We start from the raw sequence: 16,102 nt of genomic DNA, 5'->3' as shown, positions 1-16,102 counted from the left end.
AAGCTGACAGAGCTATAGAATTCTAACTAATAATTGCTTTTAAATTCTGCCCTCCTCCCCTCTTACACCCTCATCTTTAGTACTCCTGACCTCCTGCAATAGGAAAACGTTTGTGGGTAGGGGTTGTTGTTTGAGGTCAGAAAGGGTGTAGGAATAAGAAAGGCTAAGTAGTGCTATTGGTAGTATACATGGAACAGCATGGGTCAGTCTTTACACCTGGAGCTTAAAAAGGTAAATTCCAGCACTATGGATAAAATTCCACTATGATGTATGGAGTCAGGCCCTTTACAGCACTTAAAGCTGTGCATAGATGGTCACAAAATAATGGAAATGACTCAGCCATACGGAACATTTGTTTATTTTTGCATGTTGCAGAGATCCTGCAGACATCCTGCTTAAACTGGGAGAGCGCTGTGGTGATGACAGGTTGGGGATGCAGATTACGTGAAATTAAGTTATGATTTTGCACTGAGCAGCAAAGCTACCCAGCTTCTATTTCTGGTTGTGCGCAGACTCTTCCTCTGAAGAGGCACAGTGTTGTGTAATTGGATGACAAACTAGCTCGAGGAACTGAACTGTCTGAAAAAGAGCTCACTGGGGTGGGAAGGAGGCATTTTTCAGCCATACTAGTTTCCGCAGGATGGTTCACTTGAGTGCTGCAGGTGGCAAGAGCCAATGGCCAGGGATAGGGACTGACTAAACTAGCACTGCAGCAGAAAAACTGCATGTGCAGCTGAAGCCTGAGCACTCTCAGCACCTTGCCTGTCTGGTGTATAGAGGTTTCAAGCTGTTCTCACTTCATTTGCTTAATGCTCAGATGTACAGATGAAGTGGTTTTCACTACTAGAGAATGGCTTTTACTTGCTGTAGGGCTACGAATAAAGAAAAGCTATTTAACAGGGTTGCTGCAGTGAAGTACTACTGGGAGAACAGAAAGAGGATATGGATGTGTTTGCAAACCTTTTTAACACCTCTGAAATACTGTCATTTAAGTGAAATATTTCCAGGATTATTTGTAGCAATTGAGTACTGAGAAAGGTATGTAGTTTTTTTGAGGAAATGGATTTTTGTGGCTAAACTGTAAATACAGTGTCAAGAATAGAGAGTCATAACACATATATGATATGTGTGTAGAATTAACAACAGATCGGAGAAATCCATATGACCTTACCACAGCTATTTGTATATTGCTATACAATTTATAGCAGTATATGCTTGGCTTAGGAATATATTTGAAAACAGATACACTAAATTGACTTTATTTTATTATACATCTATTAAGAAAAATATTTTGTAATTTACCAATGCAAAACGTGTTGAACAGCTTATAAATCAACCAAGAAATATTGATGATGATATCATATCCTTAAAGAAATTAATAAAATCAACATATTAGGGAATACAAATGGTGCAGGACTAATGTAAAGGGTAGTAGTTATTTTTTACTTGGGAGGTTTATTAAGTCTTTTAAAAGTTATGTTAAAGTCACTGCTGTTACAGGTCTGTGCAGCCCATGAAGCAGAATTGCTAGCATTCTTTACATTTTCCACTAATGCTACAGCCTGGCTGTCTCATTTCCCTCACTAATTTATTCTGGATGCTTTCTGTAAGTTTCCTTTTGTATAACTGCATTTTATTTTACAAGGATATGTCAAAAAAAAATTTAAGGATATATTCAGAAGATCACTTTTTAGCTTATACAGTTTTGCAAACTGAACGTAACTAAAATGGAAGGATGCATGTAACAAGTCAAAAAAAGATGAAGGCAAAAAGATCCATTAACCACCAATTATAAAGAAAAAGAGTGCCGAATCCAGAGCTACGAAGCCAAATGTGACTCACGAGGATACTTAATCTGGCCTGTTGCTGACATCCAGCGAGCCTCTTCTACCGGTTCCCTTGAGCATGAGTCCCAGCGCTGACAGGTTGCTCTGGCGGTGTCTGCGGTACATTCCCGTCTTTCTTAAAGGACAGAAAGCCCTTCCCCTCAGGATAAATTCACTTCTGGTCAGATGACAGAGTGCCAAGGACTCACCTGAGAAAAAGGACAGAATTTGATCTGATCACAGCAACCCACTTCCAGGAACTCTGTCTTTTAAATGCTTCTCGTACTAGGCCTCTCGTATTTTGATTCAGGCTGAAGTTTGATTCATGTAAAATGTTTCCAAGAAGTGCCGGACCTGGCACCCACGTGTAATAAATCCACCACTTCTAAGAAACAGAGACTGAGTGTACTCTTTGTGCATAGTAGGTCCAGTCACGCGACAAGGAAAGGGTCCCATACAGAAAGGTAGCTTGGTCTGGCCGACCTGAAAGCCTAACCAAGCAACCTTCTAAAAGCCAATAAGAGTTGTCATCACTGCCTTTTCTGAAAAACAGGAATTAGATGCCTCACCAGAGATTTCAGTGGTTAAATTTGGACAATCAACTTGAAAGAACTGAGTCAATTTTTATGGGCATTAGAAGGAAACTAAAACACTCTGTTGATCCTGCAAGAGGCAAGCAGAGTCTCATCAGAGGCTATTTCTCTGAATCCTGATAGTTCTTAATCAAAATATATTCAGTGCCATATATAGCTCTTACATAAAAATTGAAGACCACTAGTGAAAAAATATGCAATTTGTTTCAATTCTATTTAGGAGAAAAAATGGCCTCTTCCCCTTCACTGACACAGGTTTGTAGGTGCAGTAGCACTGTTCTTCTCACATAATGCGATAGAAGCATTGGGGGATTTCTGTACTTTCTGTATGCTGTGTAGCCAATTCTGTCTGCATTCTGACATAATGAAATATGGAAAGGCACATTGAAAGACTTTTTAGAATAAGACCAGCATATTTTTGACTTTCAATCTGCTAACCCCTTCCTCTGATGTAGCAAGAGCTACTGCAATGAAAGGCTCAGTAGCTTGCTGTCAGATTTTTTTTTTCTTTCTTTCTGGAGCTTGCTCACAAAAAGCTTAGCTTTCTCAGATTTGTCAGAGAAGATTCGTCTCTTAAAGAATTAATAAACACTGATTATTAAAAAGGTATGCAAAATTGCAACAAAGTAATAAGAAGTATTGTAATCATACACAAGCCTTTTCAAAGACCTGTGAAGGGCCTTTCTTTTCTTTCTTTTTTTTAAGGTACAAAATGAATTGTGGAAACAACTGCTATTATTAGTATTTATATGGAGCCATGATAGTTGAAAGGGTGAATGTTCATTCAAGCAACTGAAATTAGGGTTTTAAAAATTTTTGCTGTTAACTGTTAGCTTGCAACTGTCTGTTATCATCAAATCACTTCTTTTCTGTGATAGGATAATATGTTCATCTTTTAAATCTGTTTTCCATAGATACATGACTATGGATAGGTTTGTTCTGCCATTTTTGAGTGGCAATCCATCTAGCTGTTTCCTCAGATCTTCCAGTGTGTCATTAATCATTCTAAGAATGTGTTAAGTAGTAATTCCTGTTAATCCACATAAAAAAAACTATCCAGATAATTTTTCAGACTTTCCCATCTCTTTCCATTATTGCCAGCTGTTATTGACTGATGGTGTTAAAGCCAAAAATAGCATGAATCGAGAATTAATGTCACAGTCAGATTCATTCATTCATAGAGGTCTTCATTGTCTTGTAACTTAAATAGCCTGATTTATAATGTGCCTTCATTCATGTAGAGTTTGACATCATCTTTCCTAAATGCCTTAGTCTGGAGGTAGAGAATTAGAGGAGCATGTTTAAGATTTGGTCTTGCTTTATCTGGACATGTTTGTTTTTATGTGATTTTCAAAAACTTGAGGAGATATACAGGTATGTAATAATCAGAAAAAATATTACACAGTAAATGAGGTAATCTTATTTTGTAGAATAACGTAGGAAATTTATTGCTGTAATTGCAGCATTAATGTATATATTCTTTCCCATTAATTATTATAGAACTGAACAACTCTACCAAATCTTTTTTTCCTACTGAATATTTGAAATTAAAAGAAAGTTTTCAAAGATCAAATTGTGCAAAATGGCCTCTACCAAGCTGCAAGAAAGCTTTCAGAGTTTTTGAAGGTAAGAAAATCATTTCTGTATCATTTTGGACATGAAGAATTTAATTTTCAGATTTAAATGGGTATTTTTTGTATTTTTCCCTAGCTTCCACTCCCTAACCTGTACTCTTGAGTACAGTAATTGAAAAAAAAAATCTAGCTAGTGCATGCCATAAGAAATCAGAGATGGATGAATACTGGAGTAGAGCTAAGTTAAAATTTCTCCTTTTGTGACTTATACACAGTGCTCTGAATCTAAAGATAAGCTGCAAATTGTAAAAAGGCAATTTGGGTGTGTAACTTTTTTTTTATTCTTTATTCTTTAATTTTGTGCACATTGTCAGGATAATTCTATGTGCAGTTTTTTGTCTGGAAAAGTTTATAGTGTCTAGTCTGCATAGTGGAGTAAAGAAAATGACTCTGGAAAAAAAGTTCCCAGTTCTAGGTGTGGTCAATAAAGAAAAACACACACAACAAATCCAGAATCAATCTTTTATGAAAGAGGTCATATAAAATAGTTGGAATTATATCATAGATATTATCCTGTATTCCTTGTTTTATATACACAAAATGGAATAAGAGTTTTGGGGGTTTTTTAGTTTTTCTTTATTTTCTATTCATTATATGAAGGAAGCGTACTTTAATAGTTAAACATTGCCATGGTTATAAGTGATTGTTAACTGAAAAACATTTAAGCTAGAGGAGTGAAATGTATGATTCACTGTTTATCCAAGGTTAATGAGGCCTTTCTTCAACCAGGCTCATCTATGTTTACATACCTAGTAGCTTTCTGTAGTGCTGAGTCTTGCTAACAAATCTATTTCCTGTTCATAAGAACAATATAGATTGCTTCTAAAAGCATGTGAAAAAAAAATAAAACAGAACATCCTTCTTATACCCTCTTCATGTGTCTACGCAGGCCTTTTTACAGGTCAAATTTGATAAATTCTGGTCTGCTACTTATAAAACTGTGTCACACAACATCATGATTTGAAACTGAAAATAACAAGAAATGTTCTGAGCTATCAAAAATGAGCAGACTTGAGAAGTTTGAGAACTGACGGATGTTCTTTGGTAGTGCTCAGAGGTGGAAGCTGTTGGCAGGAAAAACAAAAATGTTTCTTTTTCTCTAAGGGCAGTTAATATAGATGTTGCTGTTGAGCTTATTGTTTTATTGTAATCTATTACATTATATATATGATATGGTTCATGTATGTGTTATAGTGTCATATGAATGATGCATTTCATATATGTGAAAAGCTATCATCTTGAGCTTCATACAAAACATAAATGATTAAAGGGAAAATCTAGAGAGTTCCTACCACTTAAGCAGTGTACTACCTGCAAATCAGGCAAGTTGTCACACAGAAGTAATGCAGAATGCTGGACCTGGGTATCTCAAAGGGATTGCCTGCAAATCCCTCACACTGTGAAGGAACATGACTAGAGATAGTCAGTAGGAAACCCTAAAGACAAAGCTGTCTGAAACTTTGCCTTCTTAAATACAAGTGTCACTACCACGGCCTTTTCCTCTGGCTTTCTGTTTGAATAAAAGTTACTGCAGGTTTCATGTCAGTTCAAAATGCAACTAATATATTCTTCCTGGATCACTTTCTTGCACTTGCATCTAAACTGTGCTCAAAACCACTTTAGGTTCCATATGTGATGTTCTTAACTTTGCCTGTAATCCCTGCCGCAGCAGGTTGCTGGGGACACGCAGGCAGAAGGCTTGAGTGTATCTGGAGCAAAAGACTTCTGACACCATAACAGACAAACTCACAAAATGACAACTTAACATCACTGAGAGCGACAGGGAAATTAGATTAATTTTTGTTTAATTGGGAAAGTAAGAGCATAATCTGTAAATTGTTCAGCGTTTGTGCAGTCTATAGAAGAAATATTTTTAGGGAGGAATTTGAATGAAGAGAATGTGAGTGGGATAAAGCTGGGATGGGGTTGCAGAAGGCAAAAAATGCAGAATGGGAAGAAGAAAAGAGCTGAAAGGGGTAAGTCACACTAGTGGAGTGACTGGAGTGAAAAGGATATGATTACAGTGCTTACAAAGGGACAGAAAAATGCAGAGTTTTGACTGTGAGGATAACTGCTTCTTCATGACAGAGTGCTGCATTGTCAAAAAGCAGATTTTGTGGCCCTGCTGGAAAAGCATGTTCTTTTGTCCTGTACATATCCAACAGGTGTAGTGGTCACTGAAAATCTCCCTGCTATTTTCAAACTTCGTATGGTTCAAGTTTTCACATATGACAAAACTGTTTCCGACATATGTTATGTGGTTTTAATGCTCTGGACATAAAAATGGTAAACCTTGAACATGTAAACTGCTCATTAGAGATGCTAGACCTGATTTTAAAGGTAAAGGTTATGTCAGACACACTTTCGCACCAACTTCCCTGATACACTTGGCACTGAAATAGCCTGCATAGTCGAGCAGTTTGTACTGAAGTAGCCCCTAAGGAGCCTCAGCTGTGCTGCTCTGAACACATCCTACCTTGAAAGTTAACCTTGTGTGTTGTTCAGTACTTCAGCTGGGCACCCCACAGAAATCCCAGTTACTGTAAGAATAACCAAGATTCTGTGGCTGAGCAGTAGATCGTGGAGTGAAAGAACTGGCTTCATCACTACCATTGAGTTAACAGAAAGAGAAGAAAGGAGGAAATTGTTTCTGCTACCTAACATGCCCTTGATTTCTGTTTCATACATTTGTACCAGTGAGAGAGACAGACCCACTCCACTCCCAAGTCTGAACATGAGTTCTGTTTGATCCTAGAGCAGCTATTGAGTAGAAAACTGCTAGTATTTCTGGAGGAAATAATTATAAAAAGTCAAAATTGGGCAAGGCAGAGTTTTAGAGTCTCTTAAAAGTGAAGACGAAAGCTTAAATTTGAATTTAAATAAAGGACAAATGAAGAAGCATGAAGCACTCAGAGATGACGTGAGAATAATAAGCAAAAAAGTGATCGTATTTTGATTGGATCAGAGCAGGAATAAGCACACCTTCTCAAAGAAGCAAGAGATGGGCAAACAGAAGAAAGGCAGGATATCTCAGAGACTTCTGGTGAACACATTAGCTGAGTAGATACTGTCATACTCTGGATGTTTGAAACGAGGTCAGAAAAAGTCAGAGATAGCCACTATTACACACCTAATGAAGGATTAAAGCTTTTTGAACACTTCATAAACATAGTTTATCTTTTTCTAAATTTCAACACCTTCTTTCTTGGTAAACTTTCAAGTAACTTTTCTTTGTGAAGATTTATTTTTAATTTTCTGATGAACCAATGAGAAGGCTTTTCAGATAGCTCTTTCGATAAAACTTTGGTCAGCTTCCTAAAAACTGGTTAAGTAATATCAGTAGCAGAAAACTTTTAATTCAGAAATATTGTGCCAGCTTCCTCAAGATGTGGTCTTGTGTTTTGTATTTTTCATTCTCTGGAGGAACAAGTATTTCTTTTGTTTGCTCACATGGGAAATAGGAATTTTTCTGAGTTGACATTAGCTAACGCTGAATGTGAATCTGTTTGGAGACAGTGGCATGGCTCCAAGGTAGGTCAGTCACCAATTTGTCCGAAGGAATTAAGGGAGGCATGCTGCCAGTCAGCTAGACTGACAAATGTAAACTGAAGGCTTGGTGTAGCTAGGCTCACCCTCCCTGTTAGAGCGGGCATGGCAAGGTGCCGGCATGCCGACACTGTGTACTCCATCTGACCTTTGCTGTCAGGCCAACCCTGTCTTTAGACAAGTAGAGCCAATTCATTAATTTATTTTTAAGAAAGTATTCATATTACTCTTACCTTACAGTGTTCCACTAAAATTGACTTAAAACATTAAAACCTTAAGCACTGAAAGGCTCATGGACAGTGTACAGTAAAATTCTGCGAAGTTTTTGTTAAATGATTTGCAATATTATATTGAAATTTCAATATACTTAATGAAAGTAATTTTTAAACAAAATATAGCAATCATGCAAGTCAAGAAACAAGCATCTAAAGAAGATTGAGCAGTATGCCAAGTAGCATTCACATCAGAGACAGTCAGTGTGGTATTCCTTTTAATACTATTTTATCCTTATTCAGTCTATTCAACTTATTATATTAAGCCAACCTATAAATGTCAATAGCTTTTGCCTCTATGCATTTTGTCTGAACAAAAGAAACCAGAAGGCCAGTAAGTAGTCAGGGAGCAGTTGTAGGGGAGGAATGAAACTAATAGGATGTGATGTCATTACAGAAATAGGATACAAAAGTATCATACAAAAGAGTATTTCAGCAAGAGTTGATGACGGCTGAAATATAGTATTTAGTCAGCTGGGGAGATGGCAAACTTGAAGAAAAAAAGTGTTTTTGCAACATGATTTTTAGAAGTGTTCACTGATAAGGGAGTAGAAATGATGAAAGAGGGTGCTGAGGATGAACAAAGTTTGAGACCGTAAAGAAAATTAAGAGCTTTAGTCAGTGAAGAGACAGTGGAAGAGAAATGGGCAACAGATAAAAAATTGATAAGAAAATTAATAGACTCAGAATATTCTGAATACTTCTTAAAGTTACTTTTTCATGTAGGTTATTGGTGCACTTGCCACAGAAAGATTACATACTTAAAGTTGCTATTTGAGATTGCCTGGTTTTGATTGTCTGCACAGCTGTGGCAAGGAGACGTATCCACAAGCTAAATTCACTGTTAGGATACAGTTCACCAACATGAAAATGAAAATAAATGTGATTAGAAACCCCCACTTTAAGGGCAAATATATGAAAATTACAGTAAGTATTATATGTATGACATCAACATGCATGTGGAAAACTTACTGTGGGAAAAGTGTGCACTTTAAAATGAAAGGAAGACATTTCATCATCTGAAATGTGTATAAACTGTGCATCTAGATCCATGACGTACTCTCACAGGGAGAGCATGCAGCCTCATTTCCTGGTATCAGTCTTCAAGACTATATGGATTGCGATCAGGGAGAACAGGAATGGTGAATATTTCACTTTACACACAGGGCTAGGTTGCATGCTGAAAAACAAGGATAGGTATTTAAATCATCGTATATTATTTTTATTTCATCACCCTTATTTGAATTTTGAAATAAAGTGATCCAGTTTTAAAGTAGGAGAACAGATTTTGCTATAAATCATTTTAAAAAACTGTTATATGACGTCCTGCCATTTGGTGTTTTGTGTGTTATGGTTTAGGGGTAGGTAGAAAAAGCAAATAAAGCTCTTGGTCACTTAAAAAAAATTCTATTTGCAGACTGGCCATCAGGATTCCTTCATGACTCCCACAGTCAAATGACTTTTGTATCATGAAACATGAGATCAGTTACCCCAGTTTTAGTATGCATCCCAGCACTTAGACTAGCCAATTAGCTTATATTTGAGTATCGATAATTATAGAATAATCACAGATGTCTGGACAGAGAAAGAGTGCTTTGCTTTCTAAGCTTATTCTGCTCTCCCAGAGTCCTTTTGCTTCTTGATTCATTTACTTCCAGGGAAATAAACAGCCCAAGATAGAAAACACAAGTTGTTCTAGCTTTGCTCTGAATTTGTGAGGGGGATTGGGCGCAGTAGGAGTTGAATAGTTTTCATAAAGCTGGTAAATACAATTTCATATTTAATAAATTTGCAATATCTTAGTTATGTGAAATACCGAATATAAAAATGTGCATGCATGCATTTAATGTGGTTTTATAGATTTAATTGTTTATTTCTAAAGTCTTCTCTTAATTGTTTTTCCTTTTTAGTAACCTGATTCTTTGATAAAATATGTTAGCTAGCTTTATGGTTGTGTTTTAATCGGTAAGAGCTGAACTGTTCTATGAAATAGCAAGAGGTAACAGTCTTCACACATTTTTATTTGGTTATTTATTTAATATTCAGAGTATTGTTAATTTATGAGAGAGGCACTATCTCATAATTTATGTCTTTGAATTCAACTAATGGTAGGAACAGTTGCTTTGCAAAAATTTTAATTGTAAATAATAATCCTCACTGAATTCCAATTTGCTTTGTTTGAATAGAAAAAATCTCATCTTCATTTCTTGTCTAGTGTAAAACTGCCAATTCTCTTTGTCAATTTTAAACATTTGTAATTGATTGAATGAAATTTAAAATGTTTCAAAAAGCAAACTTCAAATGAAAAGTTACCCCCTTTCTCTCTTGAAGGCCTGAGACGTGTTATTGTAGTGATTAACAATAAAGGCCCAAATGAATGTTGAATTCAAGCAGGGCTTTTGTGTATTGATGTGTAGTATATAAGCTTAAAACGTGGGCTTTTTTGATTATATATATCTGTAGAAAAGTCAGAGAATAGCTATATGCACAATTTATCTGTCTGGGACTGTTGCAGACTTCAACATTTAAACTCCAAAAGCCCTACAACCAGTAAAACAGACATGAGAGTGAATAGAAAAATGTTTTCTGGTGAGGCTTATGTCCAGATTAAGTGTAGTTTACATCTAGGCTTTTTAAAGCCCAACTGCTAGCAGAAAGTATGAATTTTGATTTTGTGGGGGAGAGGAGAAAGGGGGTGGAGAGATGTTCCAGGCCATCATGTAAGTTTAGTCACACATGGATATGAGGTGCTGGTAGCCAGTGAGAGCCCACAGGTTGGTTCAGAAGGGCAAGAGCTGAGAAGTACCCAAAGAGAGCAGAGGGAAGGTGAGAGGAGAATAGGGGCAGGATGGGCGACAAGGTCTGGGAAGATGGTTGGGCTTTGTAATGGGAAGGGCCTGAAACAGGAGGGTAGAAATTTGAGTGTAGGAAAGCTGGAAGTTCTAGTGCAGATCCTTGGGCAGGAGGAGTTTGGAAGTTGAGGGCTGTAGAAAAGAATGAGATTTTTACCTCTGAGAGAAGAGGTTTGTGGTACTGAGATGTCGCGGTCCGCGGGAGTGACGGGAAAGAATCATATGCATTCACAGAATGCAGGTTCAATTCCAACTTTATTCAGCAATTTGCCCATCTTATATATGTTTGTGCAGTCGTACACTTTGCTAGGCCAGTCATCATGCAGATTATGTCACAGGGAGCCAATCATGGCACCGATCACGCACGCAGCGGTCACGCCTTGTACCTTGCTACTTATTTAGCAAAGCTATCTTACCCTTAACCTTGGTTCCCACTGGCTTCTGCTAGTTTATCTGTACTTTCTCAGGATGTATCATTTCCAGCTGCACCAGTGTCCTTGGTGGACTACTTCAAAGCACTTAGCAGTGGCTATAGCCTGAGGCCTAAGGCTTCAGCAAATTTAGCTACTAATGCTAAGCAAGTTGTGCTAAGCAATTAATCCTAAACAGTGTTAGTTCCATGCTCTATATCTCATATAGATTATTGTTCTGAAGCACCGCAAGGGCCCCAACACCGAGATATCTGAGGTAGGAGGGTAGGGAGGCTTTGGGGTAGGAGAAGGAGAAAAGCTAAAACTCTGGCTCTGAGAAGGACGGTGACTGGCTTGAGTAGCCTTAGCTTTGAGAAGGAACTGGATGCCTTTGGTACTTGAGTTTGGTAGAGGGTTTCAGACTGAGTTAGGGATTAGGATAGATTGGAATTCAGTGTGACATATGTTTGCAGGCATTCATACAGGATGACTGCCATCCTCTCAGAAATCTCTCTGGTAATATATGTTCTTTTCTGTTGTTGGAAGTATAGGACTCATAGTTCATTTTAACTAGCAAATCTTGCAATTTAGCTATTATATTAGCACAACCAGAATACAATACAGCTTGCACACATACTGGAGAAGGCTGGTAGGCATGCATGAAGATTGGGATAATACTTCCTCTGTGAAAGTAGTGTGGAAACACTGTGTCCTTGAAACAAGTACGGGACAAACAATGGTAAACTTCATGTGGGAAGCAGTGAAGCAGACCCTTCAGCAAATAAAGGCCTCTTTCAGCAGGGCACATAAAAATGAAACCAGACCAAGACAAAAGATGGAATATATGATGGAAAATACAATGGAAAAGAACATCTAGCAAACTACAATGCATTGTTGTTAGAGTCCCACTGCAGTCCATGTAGTTCAGCATACTCATATGTGGTTAGGAAAAGAGATGCATAATGAGCTGCTAACGTTTACTAATGATACTAAATTATTCAGCTCACCGATGATAGTAACAATGAATGTGACAGCTAAGAGTTATCTTTATTGGTGATTTAGAGGAGGCAACTAGTGCTCTCTCACCAGGTTTGCAGATGACAAAAAACTAGAAGGATCAGCTGACAGACTCCTGGGCAGGCCTGCTATTCAGAGAGACCTAGACAGGCTGGAGAAATGGGCTGATGGGAACCTCGTGAAATTCAGCAAGGACAAATGCTGTCTTGCACGTGCAAAGGAGGAGGCCTTAGCAATGACACAGGCTGGGCACTGCCTGGGGAGCAGCTCTCTGGAAGGGACTTGGGCATCCTGATGGAGAGCAAGCTGAGCACGAGCCAGCACTGTGCCCTGACAGCAAAGGCAGCCAACAGCATCTTGGGCTGCATGAACTGGAGCACGGCCGATAGATTGAGGGAAGCAATGATCCCCCACTCCTGAGCACTCAGCAGACCATATCTAGAATACTGCATCCAATTTTGGGCCCCAGTGCAGAAAAGACTTTGCTAAACTGGAGCAAGGTTAGCAGAGGGACACCAGGATGCTCAGGGCCTGAAGCAACTTGCCCTCTGAGGAGAGGCTGAGGGAACTGGGCTTGTTCGGTCAGGGGAAGGGAAGGCTTTGCAGCAGGCCTCAGAGCAGCCTTCCCGGACCTACAAGGAGGCCTTCTAGAGGACAGAGCCAGTTGTTCACAGTAGTGCGTGGCAGGAGGACAAGAGGCAACAGACTGCATATAAGAAGAACTTTCTCACCACACAGTCAGGTGGGGGAGCAGAGGCAATGTAGGCTCCATAATATATAATATTCACAATGAGGAGCTGTAAATTAGCTATGACCACTTAAGAGATCTGGGAAATCCTTTGGTTTTCTGAAAACATGCAATGCACAGCCATAGTCAAAAAAGTAAGTAGAATTATTAGGAACATAACAAAATGGAAGGCATTATGTAATTGTCTAGATTTTTGATTATCCCACATCTTCAGTTTTGCATATAGTTTTGATTACATCATCTCAAAGAAAGATAAAGCAGGGTGAAGCACTTTCTGTAATACAGAAGGGATGACCTGAGGGTATGGAAGCTTTTCTGTACAAAGGGAGTCTACAACATTTTAGTTTGGAAAGGGTATTACAGGAGGCAGATACAAGTGGTCTGTGAAGTTATGAATGGCATAAAGGTGTTTTAGGGAAGATTGTTCAATAGCTCTCAGAAGCTCTCTACATTAGCAATTAGTAGGGCAAAACAATTGGTGCTGAGGACCAGGTGTCCACATTTGCATTTCAGGGGACAGAGGGATGACTTACTTCTGATCCCACAGGCTGAATGACTGTTAGTGGTTGGAGCACATTACTTGAGCTTCTGGAGCTTATCTTCTGATTTAGTTTCACCTGAAATGAGTTCAGTTTATTTGCTCTGAGACCACTCCACCACATGACACAAAGTGCAGTAATTGGGGCAATATGAGATCTGGTTCAAAAGTGTGCATCCTGATCCAAATGAAAATGTTAATCTAAACACACCAAGGAATAGTCAATGAATATTGCCAATGAAGGCAATAGGCTGCATATATACAAAAGGAAATATTTTTTTCACAAAGCACTTACTTAAATTAAGAAATTCATTGCCATTGAATATTTTGGATGCCAAAGGTGTAAGGGGTTAAAGATGCAATTGGACAAATTTACAGGAAGAAGGGCCTATCAGTGACTTTTTAACAGAGTGTTCTGAGCAAAGCTTCCAAATCACAGCGGGCCTAAACTGCTGGTTGCCGCACAGGCACATATGGGAAGGTGTCAGCCCGTACTTGCCTTTTTTCTTACACTCTTTCAGTAGATCTGTCTATATCTGCTGCTGGCCATATCAGAAACAAGTGATCAGGTCAAAATGACCTTGATAGATCTGATACACTTACTTTTAGGTAACTTAATCTTACATGAGCGCTTACAATGTAAGTGGTTATTGTAGCTTATGTGTTATTCATTCAGGCATATTTTTAGAGCTAAATTTCCTATTGCATATCTTACCTTCAGTCATAGCAAAATTAGTCCAGTCAATTTGTAAAATAGGGAGAATATTTTAAATTATTTGTAGTCTTATTTTGAATATCATTAGCACTTCAATAGGAGGTTGCAAAAACTTCAGCAGGGACACATGCGACAGATGTGCCTGTTCATGATCTGGTGAAAATTCTTTTTGATTTGTACTCTTTTATCAGTACAAAAGAATAATTTGCACACCGCCTTGGTGGGTGTTTTTTCAGTTACAGGTTTCCACTAAGTCTGCCAGACTCTGCTGGCACTGTGCATGTTTATGCATGGGATTTGAGTGGAAATGCATGTTCAGAGTGGCAACACAGGCATGCATAAGAAAGTTATATAAAGTATGTATTTTAACAAATACATGCTTATAGAAATGATTTAGGAACTGTATTCCTGAAATGAGACAGGACTTCTTTTTTAAAAAAGGAACAAATACAGTAGAAGTGATTTGGAGCTCCATCAGCTCTTCTATTTAATAAGTCAAAACCCCTACACCATTTTACTCTACAGTTTTTGGAGAACTTCACAGCTCTCAGGCTTTATTTGCTGTTGGCTAGAATGCTATGTATAGCCACAGCTTACTTCCACTCTAGCTGGAGAGAGAGACATCTGAAGGTATTTTTCTTGTCAGAATGTGTTAAAGACAGTAGGTACAGTATGGATCATAGATTCTGAAGTAAGCTATCTGCATGATCAGATAGTGTGTCTAAATCTGATGCAGTTTCACTACTGTATATATCCAAATGTCTTTTGGAATATACTTCAGGGTAAAAAAAGGGTTCTTGTTCTTTGTTAGCCTGTGTTAAGTTCCAGAATTCAGTTTACGGGCTAGTTGTACTACTGACATTTTCAACTAAAGCTTAATCGATTTATAGATGGTAAAAAAGAGACTATTTCAATAATGGAATTAAAATCTGTTCCACATTACTGACTGTCAACTTTCAATTGCTTCACTCATGCTCAGAGAAGCCACAGGGATTACACACGTTGTACAGTAAGCAGTTCCTAATTGCATGTGTATCTTTACTACAGTGCCAGCAGTATTTCTGGGGCTTTCTATATCAAGAGCAATTACAGAATAGCTAGTTTGCTATATTGAAATTGCTGTTCTTGAATGTAGAATGATTGCATTACAAAGTCTAATCTAAGATAAATTGAATGCAGGTTTGCTTAAGGTGAATTACACAAAGATACAAACCACAGATAATATTTGTCTAAATTCTCTAGAAGGCGAGGACTACCAAGTCTTAACTAATGTAGCTAAATATTTACATAATTCTGTGATTGCAAGATGATCTCAGACTGTTGAGGCAAAAATAGCAAGTAGCATTTTGTTAAATTGTTATATTTGCTAAAAATATAGAAATAAATAAAAAGAAATCACGGATAGCAGTCTTGACTGAGACCCTCCAGAGAGGATAATGTACACCAAAATTCATCTGTAAAAGGCAAAGATCATGTTACAACATAAATTATAAAATTTAACATCATTTGCAATTTAAATTAAAAAAAGAACACGATAACATAAATCCAGACTTATATTTGACAATAATATTTAACAAGTGTTACAAAAGAAATTAAGAAAAATTGAGATTTGAAATTGAGGTAGGTTTTTTAATGAGCATTTTTCACATAAACTACATCTTCATAGCAGGATAAGGATACTTAAAGAAGACTAACGTTTTTCAATATTCAATTACTGAATTACTAATGTTATTTTTGAGTAATCAAAGATACTGTTTTAGATTAACATAATTGAAAACATAACATAAAAAACAAGACAGTCCATATCATATTTCTCTTTAAGCAGTTGATTAGCTCATGCACTTGCATAAAATTTGTGGTATTCCAACCTAAAGCTCTATAAAAGAAAATCTCTGCATTTTTTTTTCTAGAGTCGCTATAGCAATTTTAGCTGTAGGCAAATCTTAGCCCA

At 37.6% G+C, this 16,102-nt stretch overlaps 1 protein-coding gene across 1 annotated transcript in view; it reads left to right on the top strand.

The window, feature by feature from the left end:
* The window catches only part of RNF180 (ring finger protein 180), a 64,698-nt gene that overhangs the window by 45,546 nt on the left and 3,050 nt on the right, over positions 1 to 16,102 (top strand). Inside the window, exon 5 of the mRNA XM_067315754.1 lies at positions 3,920 to 4,045. Within this exon, the coding sequence (XP_067171855.1) occupies positions 3,920 to 4,045 (126 nt within the window). The remainder of the gene's footprint in view (positions 1 to 3,919; positions 4,046 to 16,102) is intronic.

This window comes from Apteryx mantelli, chromosome Z (genome assembly GCF_036417845.1).
Source record: "Apteryx mantelli isolate bAptMan1 chromosome Z, bAptMan1.hap1, whole genome shotgun sequence".
NCBI classification, from domain to species: domain Eukaryota; kingdom Metazoa; phylum Chordata; class Aves; order Apterygiformes; family Apterygidae; genus Apteryx; species Apteryx mantelli.
This window is presented reverse-complemented; position numbering and strand designations above follow the sequence as displayed.